At 41.5% G+C, this 20,708-nt stretch overlaps 2 protein-coding genes across 2 annotated transcripts; one reads left to right on the forward strand and one right to left on the reverse strand.

Annotated features, from left to right (window-relative positions):
- Nucleotides 1–17,556: 17,556 nt before the first annotated feature.
- LOC118734178 lies at nucleotides 17,557–18,249 on the forward strand. The gene is made up of 3 exons (XM_036463901.1): nucleotides 17,557–17,713; nucleotides 17,775–17,958; nucleotides 18,028–18,249. Coding segments are annotated over exons 1-3 (408 nt in total). The 5' UTR covers nucleotides 17,557–17,711.
- A 1,496-nt stretch (nucleotides 18,250–19,745) lies between these two features.
- On the reverse strand, nucleotides 19,746–20,242 carry LOC118734188. The gene is made up of 3 exons (XM_036463913.1): nucleotides 20,070–20,242; nucleotides 19,827–20,009; nucleotides 19,746–19,755 (listed from the first exon to the last, which is right to left on the reverse strand). Exons 1-3 carry the CDS (start codon nucleotides 20,192–20,194, stop codon nucleotides 19,746–19,748), a joined length of 318 nt encoding a protein of 105 aa, XP_036319806.1. The 5' UTR covers nucleotides 20,195–20,242.
- Between the last annotated feature and the right edge of the window lie 466 nt (nucleotides 20,243–20,708).

Below are 20,708 nucleotides of genomic sequence, written 5' to 3' on the forward strand. Positions count from 1 at the left end.
GGTCTTCGCAATCAAAGTCTGTGGTCGCGAATGTCATCGTAGAAATCAAATGGTGACAGAATAAATTTTATTTCGGATATTCAGGCAGCGTTAAAGGTCTTAGACTCTTATAAAACGGCATCAAGGCTAGTGAACTCTTGAACCACCTGTAAGCACACAATAGCGTAACGCTGTGGTGGGTGAAGGTAACGAAAGGGCTGACTGCCTCAGAAAGCGTTAAGACAAAATGCGCTTGTATGGTCCTGAGTTATTCTGTGGTACATCTACATAAAGGATACACTGCAGACCCACGTAGCTGGGAATACTCTCAGATTTCTGCTCACTGGGCGAAGTCAAAGGGAATAAGACAATCAAAGAGATTCAGAACTCCTTCCAGGAGGAACTCCGAAAGACACTCTGAACTTGGAGCTCTTACCGGCTACCTGACATCACACTGGAAATTAACGTACCATTTGAATTAAATGGGTCTCTTTGCAGAAACGGACTGTAGGTTTAGTGGGCTGGTGGAAGAAGACCCAGGGTAGGCCTGGGTAACGGCGCAAATTTTTTGGCGCAGACACACTAACTCCAGCGCCGCTGCCGGAATCAGCACAGTGTGTTTGCGTACTAAGGTGAATTAATAAAAGGTGGTATCGGTTGGGCAAAAACAGCTCAAGTATACGAAAATTCGAAACCCAAAAATACAACAAGCACATAATTTTCACATTCAGAAGGACCGCGGCTAATTTTAGCAACACCAACTTATAAAAATACTCCTTGTGCTGCACATTTTACAAGTGAAACTTCTCTTTTGTGTGTTCTTTGATGGTTCTTTGCGACGCCCGGTATTGTCAGTGTTTCGGTGTTGCAGGCGCCATTGTGTTACTGAGTTGTGAGAATTGGTATCGGCGCCAGTAACTCAGCTCTCGGTATCAGCGAAAATGGCGCGGCACCGCACTGTGTTACCCACAGCTACCCTAGGGTATATTCTGTGTGCCTGCCCACGAAGTAGTTTGATAGACTTTGGAGAACGATTGTCTTCTCCATCTAAAATTTGGAACATGGCATCATCCAAAGGGCTAAGCTTTTTAAATTGCCTAAGGTTGGAGTGATTATAATTAGGACTAAGAACAATATATCCTCTTAGGTAGCAGTGCAAGTATCTCCTACGTGGTGTTTTGACGACGAAAAAGACGCGGGGAAAAATTTACGAAAAAAGACGCTTGAAAAAACTTCGATTCAACATCATTCCGGAAAAACTTTTTGGGGAATTCGTTTACTGCTACAGTCTAAACATAATTTACCGCGAAAATGAGTTTACGCGTCTTTCTTTGCCGTCACCTATGCTAAGAGGCTTTCTTCGCCGAAGTTTTTTACGCGTGTTTTTCGCTTTTGAGCTCGCGTTTTTATTCGTATCTAGGGACGATATGTATGTACACATGTTTTCTATTCCATATATGGTATATTTTGCTTAGCTGCCCATCCTTCTTTGCACGAAAAATTTGTGCGCTTAACCGAAAAAAGCACTTAAGCGAATTTTCTTTACTACTTCAATGAGGAAGGTATCCGAATCCCTATGAAACCAAATAATGGAGGAGCGCTTACCACGTAGTGCAATGGGGTATAGTCATTGCGCTGGGTATGCAGTTACAGTTGCATGGCTATACTCAATCCCGACTCTTGCGTCCTCGTTCGCGCACTCTGGGCAACGTGAGCAACCCATGTGCGAGATGCGGTAACCAATCCGAGTGGAGCCTTGGGTCACGGCAGAAAGAGAGGGAGCTTCGGTGGGGCCACTCTGACTTATTCGGTTTAAGGGCTCACTGAAGTCTGCAGCGTCTGTTCACCAGTAGGTGCGGCTGCAAGCGGGTGTCTGCTTGGAGCAAGCGGCTCGCTATATAAACGTGTATTTGGTTGCGAAACCACCCCCGTCCCAGCAATGGGTTGTGCGCTGGGCTTGGGACCCGCCACGTAAAAACCACTTCCAGTGAAGAAGCAAGGCAAAGCCTCGGATGAGACCCCCCCTTATGATGACGACCACGGCAAATGTTTAAAGGACTACGATTTGAGGGCATGCACCTGGAATGTCCGGACCCTTAATGGGGAAGGTGCCTCTGCCCGGCTGGTTGATGTCCTCGTAAGGACAAAAGCTGACATCACCGCCATCCAAGAAATGCGTTGGACGGGGCAAGGCAAACAATGTCTGGGGCCTTGCGACGTCTACTACAGCTGCCATGTAAAGGAGCGCAAATTCGGAGTTGGATTTGTGGTGGGAGAGAGACTCCGTCGCCGAGTACTGTCGTTCACCCCGGTGGACGAGCGTCTAGCCACAATCCGCATCAAAGCGAGATTCTTCAACATCTCGCTCATCTGCGCCCATGCCCCGACGGAAGAGAAGGATGAGGCATCCAAGGATCTCTTCTATGAGCGCTTGGAGCGCACGTACGAGCGCTGCCCCCGTCATGATATCAAAATCGTGCTTGGCGACTTCAATGCCAGGGTGGGCAAAGAAGGGATCTTTGGAACCACCGTCGGAAAATTCAGCCTCCACGACGAAACGTCCGACAACGGATTGAGGCTGATCGACTTCGCCGGGGCCCGAAACATGGTAGTATGCAGTACTAGGTTCAAGCATAAAAAGATCCATCAAGCTACCTGGCTGTCTCCGGATCGAAAAACGAGAAACCAAATCGATCATGTTGTGATAGACGGAAGGCACGCTTCCAGTGTTTTAGACGTACGCACACTCCGAGGCCCAAACATCGACTCGGACCACTATCTTGTTGCAGCCAAGATACGCACCCGCCTCTGTGCAGCAAAAAATGTGCGCCCAAATATGCAAGGAAAGCTTAACGTCGAAAAGCTGCAATCACAACAGACAGCCAGCGCTTTCGCTACTCGACTCTCACACCTGCTCTCAGAGAGCACTCTTCAACAAACCGACATATGCGAGCAGTGGAACCACATTTCCCGCTCATTAAGTACCGCCGCCGAAGAAGTAGTCGGATTTCAGCGAGCCCGAAAGAACAACTGGTACGATGAGGAGTGTCAGGAAGCTGCAGAGAAAAAAGATGCCGCCTACAGGGCCACGCTGCGATCGGGCGCAACGCGCGCTATGTGGGACCGCTATAGGGATCTGAAGAGGGAAGCGAGACGTATTTGCCGCAACAAGAAGAGAGAGGCAGAAATACGTGAGTGCGAAGAGCTTGAAATGCTGGCCGACAGGAGGAATGCCCGAAAATTTTACCAGAGAGTTAGGCGACTTACGGAAGGTTTAAAGACCGGGGCGCACTCCTGTAAGAACAATAATGGCGACCTAGTAACTGATGTCCAGAGCGTACTTAAATTATGGAGGGAACACTTTTTCCGCCCTACTAAATGGTAGCGGCACGGAAAGTTGTGGAGAAGAAGAACCCGAGCCTGCAGTCGATGATGACGGAGTCGACGTTCCACCGCCTGACTATGACGAGGTACGTATAGCAATAACGCGGCTGAAAAACAACAAAGCCGCTGGAGCTGACAGCCTGCCAGCTGAGCTATTCAAGTACGGCGGCGAGGAGTTGATAAGGTGCATGCATCAACTCTTGTGCAGAATATGGTCAGATGAACGCATGCCCGACGACTGGAATTTAAGTGTGCTCTGCCCAATCCACAAGAAAGGTGACCCCGCCATTCGCGCCAACTACCGCGGGATCAGCCTTCTAAGCATAGGTTACAAGGTCTTATCGAGCGTATTGTGTGAAAGACTGAAGCCCACCGTCAATGAACTGATTGGGCCTTATCAGTGTGGCTTTAGACCTGGCAAATCCACCATAGACCAGGTATTCACAATACGCCAAATCTTGGAAAAGACCCGCGAGAAAAGGATCGACACTCACCACCTATTTGTCGACTTTAAAGCCGCTTTTGACAGCACTAAAAGGAGTTGCCTATACGCCGCTATGTCTGAATTTGGCATCCCCTCAAAACTCATACGGCTGTGTAAAATGACGTTGAGCAATACCACCAGCTCCGTCAGAATTGGAAAAGACCTCTCCGAGCCGTTCGCCACAAAACGGGGTTTCAGACAGGGCGACTCCCTTTCATGTGACTTCTTTAATCTGATGTTGGAGAAGATAATAAGAGCTGCAGAACTGAACCGCTCAGGAACAATTTACTACAAGAGCGTGCAATTGCTGGCTTATGCCGATGACATCGACATCATCGGTAACAAAAACCGCGAAGTCTGTTCTGCCTTTTCCAAGTTGGATAGGGAAGCAAAGCGCATGGGTCTGGTGGTAAACGAGGACAAGACGAAGTATCTCCTGTCATCAAACAAACAGTCAGCACATTCGCGCCTTGGCACCCACGTCACTGTTGACAGTTACAATTTCGAGAAAGTAGAGAATTTCGTTTACTTGGGAACCAGCATTAACACCGATAATAATGTCAGCATTGAAATCCAACGTAGAATCACTCTTGCCAACAAGTGCTACTTTGGACTGAGTAGGCAATTCAGGAGTAAAGTCCTCTCTCGACGTACGAAAACCACGCTCTATAAGTCACTCATCATGCCCGTGCTGGTATATGGCGCAGAAGCATGGACAATGACAACATCCGATGAGGCGGCTCTTGGGGTGTTTGAGAGAAAGATTTTGCGGAAGATTTACGGTCCTTTACGCGTTGGCGACGGCGAGTACCGCAGACGATGGAACGATGAGCTGTATGAGCTTTACAACGATATGGACATAGTGCAGCGAATTAAAATACAGCGGCTCCGCTGGCTTGGTCATGTCGTTCGAATGGACACCGACGCTCCAGCTCTGAAAGTATTCAACTCGGAACCCGCTGGTGGTAGCAGAGGAAGAGGGAGACCCCCACTGCGATGGAAAGATCAGGTGGAGAAGGACTTGGCTTCACTTGGCGTTTCCAATTGGCGTCAGTTGGCACAGAGGAGAAACGACTGGCGTGCTTTGCTGAACTCGGCCAAAATCGCTTAGGCGGTTACAGCGCCAAAAAAGAAGAAGAAGAAGCTTACCACGTAGAAATTACTGCAAGAGAAATTTTTTCCGAATGGTATCTAATTATCTATATAACTACATAAAATAATTGCCGTTTTCGTTGTTCTGCGAGATGAGGAAAATAAATAATAGCTTGTAAAATTAGGGTAAGTGTAGAGCCAGTGCAGGTAAACGTAATACTTTCTTTGATAATTGATAACAGTTGCAAATTTTTAAGGCAGGTATCGCTAATGTGCAGGTATGTTGAATGCAAGTATCGGAGCAGTTTCCTTATAAATGTTAAAAATAATGCCGCTGATGCGCATTTTGGGGTAGGTATCTTAAATGTGCACTTAAGCACCAAGGCTGCAAAGCAAAATATACTGTATATAAATATGAATGTCTGTTTTTTATTGCCTTATAACTTTTGAACCACTGCACGAAATCGCACGAAACTTTGAACACTTATTTGTTTTTACAACCGAAAGGTTATAGGTATGGTTTTGTTTCCAATTATGGTGTCAACTTTGCGAGGGGGCGTGGCACCTCCCATAGGCCTGCAAATTTTTAATCAACTATAACTTCGAGTCGAGGACATGGGTCCGAATTTAATCGACCTTTAAATATTAAGAAATATATTTTGCACTTACCCTTTATATTATATTACTGAATTAATACTTACCTGAATTAATACCTACTTTAACTATGTAACAAACCTTCCGCTATTGTGAACAAACCTCTGGTAGCTATGTAATGGCCAAGCAATAGGTTTAAGTTCATTCGTGCGCTATCCTTCTACATAAACAGTCGTCCACTCGAAAGAAAAATTGTAAAATCCGCAAATTAAACCTGAATAAATTGTGAATTTAAATATCTATAAAAAAATAGTAAACCTCTTTTATTCACGCGAAAGTGAACATGGTGCCGAGACCCACTTATAGAATAGAGAGAACAAAAAAAAAAACCCAATCCCGTGGTTCGCGCGCGCAAGTGCAAAGTATATAAAACAAATTAATTTTTTCAAAAATTAAAATTATAAGAATCCTTTTTTTGTGAATAGCGGGTGCAAGTTTGGTGCGTCGCAAAAATTGTGTTAAATATATAGATATATATATGTACATATGTACGTGCGTACAGGAAAGTACTTACCTGCGTAATCAGGGTGTGCAGAACAACCATTCGCTTAAAATAAAGAGAAATACAAATTGAAAGAAAGCGAAAAAGAGAACTTACCTTAAAACAAATAAAACTACAATAGTGGTATTACACCACAAAAAAAGTTATACTTTCATAAAAACAAATTTAAAATTTTAAAAATATTAAACGTAATCTTCGGTATATACACACCCATATACAAGTGCATACACAAAAAGCTAAACAAAGAAGTGCCAGTTGCAATAAGTTAGAAAAAAAGGCTACACAAATTTACAAAACACAACAAGACAAATTTGGCCATACGTGAAAGAATAAATAGCAAATACATATAACAAAAAAATAAAAATAAAAAATGTTGGCATAAAATACGTGTGCGAAACAAAAAAGCCATACCTGTCTACAAATTGGCCGCCTAGCCACAACAAGAAGGCGAACTCAGCCGCTCAATGATCCAGCAGGAATACTACATCCCTCGCCTCAAGCAGAAGATCAATACATGCATATTTCACTGCAAGACATGTACCATCTACGTCTGTGTTTTCGTATGTTTCTCCACAAAAGCTATACATCTCGAACTTTGTTCTGATTTAACAACGGAAGCTTTTAAGGCAGAATTCACACGATTCATCGGACGACGAGGAATACCCCACACAGTGATGTCCAACAATGGAAAAACCTTTGTAGGAGCATAGCGAAGTCTCAAGAGGGAATTGTCCACCTTTGTTGAGGAAGTCTCAGCAGATATTGCCAACTAATATTCCCTCCACGACCTCTCATGGCATGGGTGGACTCTAAGAAGCAGCAGTGAAAAATTTCAAGATTCATTTCACCAAAGTTGCGGGCACGTATGAGGAGTTCAACACCCTCCTTGTCCGTATTGAAACGGTTCTGAATTCGCGACCGCTATCCCCGACGTCAAAAGATTCTGATGACCTACAAGTTTTGACACCAGGTCACTTTCTCCGCGGTGCCCCCTACTCCTCATTCCTGAGCCAAACTCCGAAAATGGCGGATCGGCCGAATTACGAAACTCCATCCCGTTCCCGATCAAAATGTTCGCGTGGTAGACATTCGCACCCAAAGCGGAACCGTCACAAGCAACATAACGAAGCTGTGCTTGTTAACACCCGCGTAGCTCATGCCCTTACACTCACTCTACTATCTTTCTCACATTTTTTCTCGTCTCAGTTCACCAATCACCCGCATGCCACTAACAATGTCCTTCGACCGTGTATTTACAGGCCCCGAGAATTCAGCAAATGCCGACTGTGCTGCCACACCCATTTACTGCGCTATTGCTGCGCCTTTCTGGCCATGACGCGGGACGAACGTTATGAATCCGCCAGAGTGCACCAGTACTGCATAAACTGCTTAGCTACCTCTCATTTAACGGGCGCTCGTGATTCCTCATTAGTTGTCATCGCTGTTGATTAGCCCACCACACGTTGCTGCATCGATCCGCCTCACCACCGACCGAGCGTACGCAGAAAACTGAGCGCAAGTCTAATTACAAGCGCAAGCCGAACCGTCAAAAGACCCAAACCGCGCGTGAGCAAGGAAATGCTACGCAGTCAGCACGCAGACCCACCGGACGAGCAGTAAAGGAAGCAGCTCAACAACCACGTCCTGCTCCTGCCTTCCAACGGCGTATCCGCGGGCTGTTTAACCAAGCTTGGGAAACTCTGGAGAAACTGCAGGACCTGGTTCAGCTCTCGTCGCCGCAGGCCCGCCAGCATGTCGAGGACATGGGTCCGAATTTAATCGACCTTTAAATATTAAGAAATATATTTTGCACTTACGTTTTATATTATATTACTGAATTAATACTTACCTGAATTAATACTTCCCTGAATTAATACTTACCTGAAATTTGTCAAAATGAAATACTCACCCTGTACATATGTTTAACTATGTAACAAACCTTCGGCTATTGTGAACAAACCTCTGATAGCTATATAATGGCCAAGCAATAGGTTTAAGTTCATTCGTTCGCTATCCTTCTACATAAACAGTCGTCCACTCGAAAGAAAAATTGTAAAATCCGCAAATTAAACCTGAATAAATTGTGAATTTAAATATCTATAAAAAAAATAGTAAACCCCTTTTATTAACGCGAAAGTGAACACTTCGGAACCATAAGTCACATGAACTTGAAATTTGGTATGCAGAAAAATCTATGGTAGATGCTTATAGTAAGGTATATCTGGAGGTGACGATGGTTGAGCCTCCGTAGAGGTTTGATATTTTCGCCGACTCTCTATGTAGGGCAAAACAGTAATAAGAAAGATCGCTTCTATTAATGCCAATGCAGATTAAATACTGAAATATTTATTTTATAAAAACTTGAGCAGAAAAACTTAGTTAGCGCGCGTCTGTACTATTTGGTTGCAGGAATCGGAAAGAAAAAGGTACAATAGAGTATATGTAGTTGACGGAATCATGGTGGTATTTTCGAGATCTTTGTTAGAAACGCTGGCTTCAACCGATCAATACTGATGTTTGTGTTACGCCTTCGCATTTGAATATTAAAATACTTAGACGATCGCTTGATGATGGGGCGTGTTAGTGATGGGCGTATCGAGTCGTTGTACACTAACAAATGCGTTGCTGTCTTTAGTGCAGGTGACACAAACACTTTTGTGGTTGTGTGATGCGATGTGTGTGTCGGTCGCAGCTTCTGCATTGCTGACCTAAATTGCGATACGGTCTCTTCAGTGGCCTTCGTTTGTTCCGCACCTTGCAAAAATTCGCCTGGGATTCGCAGAGTCGACCCGTTAACTAATAATGCGGGACATGCCTTAATGTCGGGCTTATATGCGCCGCGTAAGCCAAGCAAAATTGTCGGTAGGTGCTGCACTCACCTATTTGGGTCGTGGCATAGTATAGCTACTTTGAAACCCCTGTGCCACCTCTCGATAATGCCATTTTATTGCGGGTGGTATGGAGTTGTTCGCAGGTGGGTTGCGCCAATAGTCGTAATCAGCTCAGCAAAAACGGCGGAGTCAAACTGCCTTCCCTGGTCTGATGTGATTCGCTCTGGAACACCAAACCGCGCATCCAGTGTGACAGAAGTACTTTAGCGACGGTTTCGGCGGACATGTCTGGCATTGGTGCCGCTTTTGTCTCTCGCATAATAGGAAAGGGCCAACGATGTCTATATTGATGTGTGAAAAACGTGCCTTAGGTGGTTCGTAGTTGGCTGGTAGGGATTTGGTGTGTCGCTGTATCTTCGAGCGTTGACATGCTGTTGTGTCTCTTCTAATGCTCGGCCAGACAAAACTCTCGGTAATTAGCTTAACAGTTGCACGCACGCCTGGGTGTGAAAGACCATGCATCTTTGTAAGCAACATGTCTCTAAACTGTTTCGGAATGTATGATCGGACGGTTGAAGTCGATGTATAGCATAAAAATCGAGAGGCGCTGTTGGGAATTGGAAAATTCTTGAGAATGAGTGAACTATTTTGCGTACCTCATTTGTTTCGTAGTGCTTGCAGCTGCGTATCGGCTTGTTGTGCTTCAGCGACCTTCGTATAGTCGACTATTGCTTCCACCGATTGCATGCGCGAAAGTAGGTCTGCTGTCGCGTTGTCTTTGCCAGGCGTATGTCGAATGTCGGTTGAGAATTGACTGATAAAGTCAAGTTGGCGGATTCGACGAGGCGAAATCTTCTCCGGTTTCTGACGAAATGCGTAAATTAGCGGGCGATGATCCGTAACGAATTAAAAATTTTCGCCCTTCGAACATATAGCGAAAGTGACAAACGCCCGTCGTATGTACTGTAATTCCGTTGCGCACTGCTTAGTTTCTTTGAATAAAAACCGAGCGGCTGCAGCTCACCATCGATGAGTTGATGAAGTGCAGCGCCAACGGAGGTGTCCGAAGCATCGACGTATAGCCCTAACTCTGCATCAGCGGCGGGATGAGCTAACAGCGTCGCGTTTGCCAATTCGCATTTGCATCGTTCGAAGGCGGCTTCAGCATTAGCGTTCCATACGACGGGAGTGCGGTCGTTTTTTCGGTTTCCAGTGATGAGTTGGTGAAGGCAGGTTAATAGCGAGATGATTTTCGCGAAGGCGCTGAAGTACTACTCTCAAGTCATGACGATGCTGTTCGCTAAACGTAGAGGCAACACAAATGTCGTCAATACGGGAAAACGTAATCTAACCCACGCAAGGCATCGTTAATTACCCGCGATGAAACGCGCGATGTAGGTCGATTTTGGAAAAGATGGTCTTACCTCGCAAGTTGGCTTGAAAATCCGTTAAGTAGGGAAGCGGATATCGATCGGGGAGCGTCTGTGCATTTAAGGCACGGTAATCGTCTATATACTCTGATTGGCGATCCGTGTGCAGCATACAGCACCCTTGTCGTAGGTCGGATATCGTAACTTTTGGCCATGACTGGGAGGACAGAAACATCAGCACCAGTGTCGATGAGGAATGTTCTCTTGGAGTGTTTGTCGTGCACCTGCAAGCGAAGCACTTCGCGCTCTGTGACCGTGCCTACGCTACGACTCGTCACGCGCTCTAGGGGTCATGCGGAAGACGAGTTAGCAACAGTTGCAACTGTCGAGCGACTCTGGCGGTGACATGGGCTTCTACATTTGCGGGCATCTCGCCCGTACCTCTTATGGTACCAACATTCATCAAGCGCTCCGGTTGATGTCCCAACGGCTTGCGAACGATTACGGCTGCAAGAGCGAGGGTGAAAATTGCTTTGCCTGCGATTACGGGAACGCGAGCGAGATCTGAGCTTATCAAATTTCTTACTAAGTTCGTTAATGGCTGCACGAAGTCCCTCGATTTCGTTAGGCTGCGTTGTGTCAACTTTGTTGATGTGGCTAGGAGCTATGGCGTCTACGATCGAGTCATCGATTTTGGTAAACTCAGCGGCTGTTCCAGATGAGGCGGCAACTACTGGCTGAGCAAGCTCTGGTAAACGTTTCGTCCAGAGCCCCTTCAGGGCTGCTTCCCCCAGAGGTCTACCAGCAACCCTTCTCATCTCGTAGTATAGCTCAGATAGTTTCTTGTCGCCCAGTGGTAACTCCGACAAAAGGCGGTTGAGGCGTCGCTGCTCACTGTCTGCAAAGTGGTCGATGATTTTTTGTTTGACGAAGTCGAACCTGTCGTTTTGCGGCAACGAAGCGATGACATCCCCTAGCTGCGCGATAACTTTTGGGTCGAGCGCTGCCAAGATTGTCGCTGTCTTTTGCTTGTCGCTGGTTATTCCTGATGCGGTGAACCAAAAGTCCATCGTAGTGAACCAAGCTTCGATGTTGGTGTTACTCATTGGAGGCACTGCAAGTCGGGCGTTCACTACTGCAACAGTGTTGGCGCCGCCGCCTGGCGACACAGGTATACTGTTTACAGACTCTGCTGTCGACAAACCACTGTCTACCATATTTTTAAATTAAAATCGATTTTAACCAAAAATTAAATGTTGAAATCACGTCTCACTTTGCAAAGCGTTAGCAAGTGGCGTGATTTAATGGAAGCCGAGGAAATTCTTTTACGGAATGTGAGTTCCGTTACCCGAAAATTTACCGGTATGCGAGCGCAGTTACGTGCACAAAATTCAGCGGGGTCACCAGTTTCTGGAGGTGACGATGGTTGAGCCTCCGTAGAGGTTTGATATTTTCGCCGACTCTTTATGTAGGGCAAAACAGTAATAAGAAAGATCGCTTCTATTAATGCCAATGCAGGTTAAATAACGAAATCTTTATTTTATAAAAACTTGAACCGAAAAACTTAGTTAGCACGCGTCTGTACTATTTGGTTGCAGAAATCAGAAAGAAAAACATACAAGTGAGTATATGTAATTGACTTACAAAAATATAGCAAAACAAAATGAAATGAATGTGAAAAGGAGAAATATGAAATGATGCAGGGTGCCACATATATATAAATGACTTTGTAGGAAGGGGCGTGGCATATCTCATACTCGTAGAATTTTTAATCAGCCATAACTTCGGAACCATAAGCCACATAAAATTGAAATTTGGTATGCAAACATATCAACGGTATGTGCTTATAATAAGGTTTATAATATAGGTGTGGAATTTTTTATCAGCCATAACTTCGGAACCACAAGTCACATGACAACTTTAATTCCTTTTGATATGCCTCTCGAATTTAAAAGACCTCAGTTTACAGTTCGCTTAGCTTTTGCAATGACAATTAACAAGAATGCCTTAAAGTAAAACCCGAAACTTTATCGAAAATAAAATGTATGATAATTGTATTGGAAAATGCATTTAAGTTATGTTTGAAGTATAAAAAAATGCTGTGAAATCATATTAGAAATTAGATTGTACTTCTTTTATTATATAATTTATTGGAGATATTTTGACCTAAATGAAAAGACCGGCAGTGCCAGTGTACTTCTTTTATTATATAATTTATTGGAGACATTTTGACCTAAATGAAAAGACCGGCAGTGCCAAAAAATTATTCCATGTCCTACCATATGTTGCTATCACGGCTATAGTAAAATTAGAGCAGAAAGAGAGTATGATATCTTTACATAAAGTATTTTTCATGTTTGTATAAAGATGTGTGGTGAAAGCCGCGGGTAAAAGTTAGTCTTATCTATATTTTTAATAAATTTTAAATTGGAAAAAATATTAAAAATCTCAAAAAAAATTTTGGTAGTTTTTGGTTGGTTATGGTAGTTAATTTTGGTAGAAAAAAAAATGAGGCTATGGCAACACTAGTACGATAGTCCAGAACCATCGATATTGTTGCCATTGTTGCTACAACAACAACAACATATAGTGCGTTCTAGAACGTCTACGATTTGCAGGTTTTGCAGGATTTAGTCCAAAGTCGTTCCCGTACGCCACGTTCACATAAGGTTTATTAAAGGCGAAAACAGCTATCGTGAAGTACGGGAACATGCTAAGTGCAATCGAAAAGTTTCAGACTACTTGTTTTTATAGCTTTGTTTCTCAACTGTTAATTATCACTAATTTCACTGGTAAGCGTTTCTTAACCCAAAAAACTAGCAGAAACTAGCAGCTCTCTCTCGATGTTACGCTCTTCTTTTTTTTGGCTCTCCTAATTTCTGCTAGTAAAGTTTTTACTAGCAGAAACTAGCAGCTGTCAAAATGGATAAACAAAAATTCGCGCCAAATACTTTCAATAGTCAAATACACCGATCAGCTGATTACTTGCTAATTTCTGTTAGTTTTGCGTTTCTTTACTTTTTCGTTATTTCGCTCTCTGTGAGCGTAATTCTTTCAATTTCCTCATTCTTCTTCTTCCTGATAATAATCTGCTAGAAAAGAAAAGAAACAAAGCCTATATCAAGAGTAGGCACAAAACGATACCACGGAAGTATGGATACCTGTACTTCGAAGTACTATCGAAAAAAAGTATCGATGCCTAGTAAGTATCGGGCTAAAAGTATCGATACCTACTTATATCGATATTTGTACCTATATAAGAATAGTTTGCATAAAAAATGCCAACACATACAGTGTTGCCAAACGTTGGCTTTTCCTACCAAAACTGGTTGGTTTTTTCCATTTCGTAGGTTGGTAGGCTAGATTTGATTTTGGTAGGTTCCGTGACAATAATAGTTATTTCCGAAAAAAATAAAATATGTGTCTCCAAACATTTTAGCAGCCTTGTTTACATTAATATTTCACCGGTTGAGCTCATCATTGTCCACCTGACAGAGACTTCATTGCAAGACTTGAGGAATATCGCCAAAACAAACGTATTGGTCTTTCTAAAGTTATTCTTGGCTAATATCGAGTTATCCTTCTACAAACCCTACAAGGTCAGAACTCTTGAAATGACCTGCAGTGAAGTGATAATAACTATGATTGACGAAAGGTCCCACGCATGGTATACCAACGGATCAAAGATGGACGACGAGAGTACCGGCACAGGCAAATTTGGACCGAAATTCCAGAAAGACTACCAATTTACACATACCCAACTATATTCCAGGCGAAAGCCTTCGCAATTGGAGTCTGTGTAGAAAGACAAATGGGGCCAAATTAAATATTATGTCGGATAGTCAGGCAGGTTAAAGGCCTTAGACTATTTTAAAACGGCAGCAGGCTTGTGGAAAGTTATAAACTTTTTTGAACCACTTGGGAGCTCACAATAGCGTAACGCTGTGGTGGGTTCCCGGACGTGAAGGGTTTGAAGGCAACGAAAGCTGGCTGTCTCACAAAGCGTGGAGACCAAATGCACTTACATAGTCCCTAGTCTTTTGTGAGCTGGTGAAGGAAACCCCGGAGCATATTCTATGTGACTGGCACGTATCATAAATAGCAGGCTGATACACTTTGGGGAACGATTGTCTTTTTCATCCAAAATTTTAAACATGGCGCCCTCCACAGTGCCTAACTTCTTAAAGAGAATAAGGCTGGAGTGATTACAATTAAGGTTAAGCACAATACATCTTCTTAGGTCGCAGCGCGTGTATCCCAGAGGTAATAATAATAGTAATAATAATAATAATAATAATAATAATAATAATAATAATAAAAATAATAATAATAATATGCATGAGTATGTCTGTACAGTAAAATGAATTGTTATACGTAGTTAATTTGTTTTTATTGTCTTAGCTGTGTTTTAGTTTTTCTAAATGTTATTTTATCTACATTTTAATACACTCGACATTAAAAGAAATATTAAAAACTTAAATAAAATTTTGGTAGGTTTTGGTTGATTTTGGTAGGAAAAAAATTTGTCCGTGGCAACACTGATCACATATCTATGAATTTTTGTCAAAATAACTTATGTAACTATAATTTTTGCTTTTAGGCGAATGCTACTTAATATTTTTACATCATATAGCTGAAAGAAAGAAATGCTGGGAATATGTTATGAACTGTTTCTTAGATATGTCGGACGCCTATAATAGAGTAGATCTTGTTTCACTTCATAATATTCTTCTACAATGCAACATGACCCATCAATTGCAAACTGGATTATCAACTACTTTTCTAAAAGACATCTGACCCTAGGTAATCACACTGTTGAGATAAACTCTGGCCTACCTCAAGGTAGCTGCCTATCCCCAACGCTATTCAATATTTATACAGCCCAACTGCACGAAATTAATAACTCTCAGACTCAACTATTTCAGTTTGCCGACGATCTTGCGTTAATATTCACTAGCACAAACAGATTCTCTGCAGCTCAAAATTTACAAAACAAAATAGAAGAATTACAGGCAAAATGCGACAGCTTAAATCTCAAATTTAGACTGAACAAAACAAAATTCATGTATATGTCTGCAAACAATAAACAAACCTTTAGCGTATCCATCAACGGCCTAAACATTGAACAAGTCCATCACTTCAAATGGCTGGGAAGAACAATCAGCACGAACTCAACCATTAAGGTACATATTAGTGATATTAAAAGAGCAACAACTACAGGTAAAAACCTCATTTCTAAATTGGCATCTACCAAGTCAGGTATTTCACCTAAAACTTCTATAAATCTTTTTAAAACGTTTGTACGATCCAAAGCAGAATATGCCAACACCAGTTACGCCAATGCCCATAAAGGGTATAACAAACAGCTACAAACCAGTGTAAATGAAACCTTGAGGAGATCCCTCGGAGTTCCTCCAAACACTCCAAAACTCATGAGATACGCACTGGCTTGTGAACTTCCACCTCTTCCCAGAGCTGTATGGCTTACGGCCAAGGAACTTGTCAAACAGTGGTTGATCAATCCTGAACTTAGAACACAGATCCAGAACAGACCTCCCATAAATTCCAGCTACAGCATAACGTACGAAAAATTTAAAGCAATTATCAACACCATAGATACAAATGTAGCTTTCAAAAAACACCATGACCTCACCTGTTACGAATCTGAATTGGCCCAGTCCAAAAAGAACGTCACCCCTACACAACTCAAAGCTCTCTACAACCAAAAAATTAACACGCTAAAAGAGGAAGGTTTCAAAGTGTTTGCCACTGATGCATCGGTATCAGATAACAAAATTGGCTGTGCAGTCTATGTGGTAACGGCTAAAGTCTCAACCTGTTCAATATAGAGAGAAACTTCACATCAACTTTCGGTGAGCTAGTAGCACTTTCTCAAGCAATCACGATAGCCATTAATAATGAAAGTAAAAAAGTAGCAATCTTTACAGACAGTCAGAGTGAAATTAAGGCCCTAAAAAGCCGCACCACACAAAATTTCTTAGTAGCTGAAATCCATAATAAACTTTATCACTCCCAAATAGAAAACATTGCAATAGTCTGGACACCTAGCCATGTGGGTATAACCATAAATGAAAAAGCGGATATAGCAGCAAAAACAGCAGTTGACCATGGTAAACCTTTACTCCCAAAACTCACCCCTTGTGAAGCACTGAGAAGGATTAGCAAAATGTTGTGGACTGAAGCCAAAACAAAATTTACCAACAAACTTCCAAACTGGGACCCGGACATAGTAGAATTTTGCACGCCCAAAGAAAAACAACCATGGTTTAAAAACAAAAACTTGGACTTAGATGCATATGACATAAAACTCTTTAACAGAATCGCAACTGGACACACGTACAGTAGCACTTATCTAACGAAATTTCAGCATTACAGATCAGACAATTGCAGTGCATGCAACATAAAAGAAACTCCTGAACACCTAATATTTGATTGTATCAAATATAACAACTTGCAAAACGGTAATTCTCTTTTCCGAAACTACCAAATTTCAAACAGATTCTTCTCTCAAAACTGCCTGCCACATACAAACAACTGGTCGACTTTCTACATAGAAGTGGGCTAGATAAAGCACTATAAAAAAAGGGTAATATAAAAGAAGACAAAAACAAAAAAGGTATTGAATGAAAAAATAAAACGCAAATAGGAAATAAATAAAAAATTAACTTAGAAAGTATTAAAATATACAAAAAAAAATTGTGTGTTTTATACAAGTGAGATAAAATAAACTTAACCTATTATTTTCACATACTAGTTATATATCAACTTATAACATTCGTTTAAACCAATGTATTCAATGGTCGCGTTCTTAAGACGTAGCTGTTTAGCCCATCTGCTGCGAAACTGCTGGCAACTGTTGAACCCAACAATTACGTCTTAGAAACGGCTTGATGAATATGCTGCCAAATCAACAGCTGATAAATGTAAACAAATGAAATTTCAACAAATAGAGATAGTTGCGCCGATACTATTTAGAATTCAACGCTCAGCGGCCGCCGGGTTGAAAAAATCGTTCAATGTTACAATGAATTAAACAGTGTAAAATTATATAGCAAATATCTTAAAAACATATATTTAGAAACGTAGTATTATTATAAAATATTTTAGTTACTTTATCACGTCAGTGATATAAAATATACACCCCTATGCTGTAATCCGTCGTAGATTCGATTTTGCTACGAATCTTAAAATTGGTATGCTGTAATCCGCGTTGCCGTATCGTAATTTCGAAATTCGGAGACCATCTTCGAAACTCGTAATGTTGGTATGCCTGAATCCGACGTAGCTGTAATTTGTATGTATTTGTCGGAAATTTTCTACGAAGAGCAACTGGTGTCGGAGCGAAGCGAATTCTTTTAAAATATCAATAAAATAAAGTGTGTAAAGGAAAAAATATGTAAGTTACAAGTGTGATTGGAAAAAACTGGATTATTGTTAAATATTTACAAAATTATCAGGTCGAAGATCACAACAAATCGGTCGCAATACGAAAAAATGGTAGAATGCATGACCGAAAGGCCGGACATTGCTCGCGGCTTTGCAAAAGGAGCTAAAGAGGATGTAGTGGAGTTTTGGGAAAGCGTCGCTCAGCAGCTAAACAGCTTAGGCCCACCGACAAAAGATGTATCCAGCTGGAAAAAGGTGCGGATAAAATTTTAAGAGCACAAAATTTATTTATCATTGTTTTCCTTATATCAATACTATTTCTAGGTATGGCTCGATTATAAGTGCTACATTAAAAGAAAGCTTTCCGCCAATAAAGCAGAGACGAGGGCAACTGGTGGTGGACCCAACAGAATGCACAATTTCAATGAGTTGGAGGAAAAAGTGATAGAGTTGACGGGCTTGCACACTTCCACATCGGGGATCAATGGAGCTGTCTCTTTTGTGCAGAGGCGTTCCCCTCCGGTACTTTGGTACAGGAGCAAATAAATTTGCAACGAAGCTACTACCAAAAAAGTTTGGCCTTTTTGGAACGCCAATCTGAGTCTGCAAACGAGCTGGCAGATAACGTGCGACGCATGTACCAAGTACAAGAAAACATGCATGACATGAAGAAGGAAAAATTGCGTGAATTAAAGAGGCACAATATTGAAATGGAGGCCCTTAAAAAAAGGGAGCTTGATTTGCAGGAAAAATTACTGCGGATACAAGAAAGAAGCCAGCAAAAATGAACTAATAAATAAATTTTTTTTTAAGATTTCTTTATTTTTGAATTTAATTTAATTTTGCACTGAACTGCTGATTTTTTAATTTTTTTTTATTTAAAGATTATTGGATTTAAGACTATTAGATTTAAGAATATAACTGAACTAAAGAAGTGAACTAACGTTTGTGATATTTGTATATATGTATAAACTATTAGATTTAAGAAAAGAACTGAGCTAACGCTTGTGATATATGTATAAACCTATTAGATTTAAGAAAAGAACTGAACTTAAGAGATGAACTTACGCTTGTGATAACTGTATATATGTACAAACTATTAGATTTAAGAAAACAACTGATTTTTTTGTATATTTAGTTTTAAGTAAAGAACTGAATTTATTTTAAATTTTTTATATCAAATAAATATGAAGTACAAAGTTATGGGATTGTTTTCATTAGTTAGGTAATGATCTCAAAATTCGCATTCTTATGTCTGACGCTTCTCTGGAAAATTCTGATGGCGCTTCCTCTTCATTTACATCTTGATATTCATCATCCATAATATCAGGTGTATTATCTTCTACGTTGTAGTGGATGCACATGTTATGCAATGCGCATACCACATTAATTATTTGTACCACTTTTTGGGGCGAATAATGTAGTTGGCGAGCACTTAGCAGGCATCGAAATCTATTTTTCAAAACGCCGATGACTCTCTCGACTATGTTGCGCGCTTTACTGTGCGTTTTGTTGAAGGCGCTTTCTCTACTTCCTGCCACAGGAGAACGGAATGGTGTAATTAACCAGGGCTGTAATGGATATCCAGCATCGCCTGTTAAACAAAATATTTTTAGTTATATTTAACACATTTTGCTCTCATTCCACTTATAACATACCTAATATCCAAGTTGTTTTGTCTCCTTGCCGATATCTCTCTTCAAAATAGGTTTTCGCAGCGCTTACATTCCACACATGTGAGTCGTGGCTACTGCCTGGAAACCGAGCATCAACGCACCTTATTTGCATCTTGTTATCGCAAATCTATTTAATAAATTTACGATAAATTGCACGTACAAAATCACTTTGCTCTTGTGGTTTTACTTACCACCATTGCATTTAGGCTGTAGTATCCCATACGATTGTAGTACAAATACGGTTCGTCTGCAGGAGGAAGTATTTTAATGTGTGTGCCGTCCACACACATAATAACGCCAGGGAATTGCGTTCTCCTGTAAAACCGCATTTTGGCTCGTTTATTCTCCTCCTCCGTCATTGACAATTTAATCCATACTGGGCACAGTCGGCGTTCCAAGATGTTTAAAGTTTTTGTCAATGTTTTTGAGAACGTTGATTGCGCCAACCCCACATCAAAATCTTTCCCAACACCGTGTTGGTAGCTTCCTTCAGCGAAAAACCTCATAACTGCCATCAATCTACTTACAGGAGTTACCGATGATGATTTTACACTTCGCCCAAGCTCTTCCTCCATAATTGTTAAAACGCTTTTAAATGCGTCTTTGTTGAGGCGGAAATTTTTTACAAATCTTTAAACATTCAAACGATTATTTTATATGTGTATCAGTGAAATCAATTATAAAACTTACATTTTATCATTTAAGCTAAATGGATCAGAACTGTCTCGTAGCAATCTCCTTTGTATATTAATGCAACAGTTGACTGCAGCATGTTCTTCCTCCTGAGACAAAAGTGCACCGGCCACTGAATCCATTCTATTTTACTTAATTAAGGAAAAGCTTTTTCAAATACGATTCAACAATTTTTTTAATTTCACTGTTCACTTGCGATTCTTTTTATTTTGATTTGTTTCTGCCAAAGCAGCTGATTAAGAACTTCGAATTTCACTATTTTAGTTGGCAACGCCGTTGATAGTTACGATCGGATTACAGCATACCAATTTTCGATTTTTCGGAACGGAGCTACGAATTCGTAACTACGAACTTTCGGATTACAGCATAGGGGTGATAATAATTTTGTTTGCAACTGCCACCTAACAAAGCGGCGTTAAATTTAATATAAGCGGCGTAAGTCTTATCGATCAGCTGTTTAGGTTAAGCCCAACACGTTGAGTTCAGGTAGCGTAAAAATTATCCGCTGGAAAAAATGGCGGAAAGTTGCCAACTGTTGGAGTGAGCGTAACTACTCAACTGTGCGTTTCTAAGACAAACAGCCAACGGTTACCCAACAGCTACGACTTATGAACGCGCCCAATCTGTCAATCTATG

Source organism: Rhagoletis pomonella, unplaced genomic scaffold, assembly GCF_013731165.1.
Source record: "Rhagoletis pomonella isolate Grant_MI unplaced genomic scaffold, Rhpom_1.0 Rhpom_scaffold_00001, whole genome shotgun sequence".
In the NCBI taxonomy this organism is placed as follows: domain Eukaryota; kingdom Metazoa; phylum Arthropoda; class Insecta; order Diptera; family Tephritidae; genus Rhagoletis; species Rhagoletis pomonella.

Bases quoted from the DNA above. Each gene is read 5' to 3' on its own strand.
- LOC118734178 (XM_036463901.1), top strand. The intron at 17,959-18,027 runs GTGCGGATAAAA...TACTATTTCTAG, and splicing joins ATGTATCCAGCTGGAAAAAG to GTATGGCTCGATTATAAGTG.
- LOC118734188 (XM_036463913.1), bottom strand. From the start codon at position 20,194: ATGGATTCAGTGGCCGGTGCACTTTTGTCTCAGGAGGAAGAACATGCT. The intron at 20,010-20,069 runs GTAAGTTTTATA...GAATGTTTAAAG, and splicing joins TTTAGCTTAAATGATAAAAT to ATTTGTAAAAAATTTCCGCC.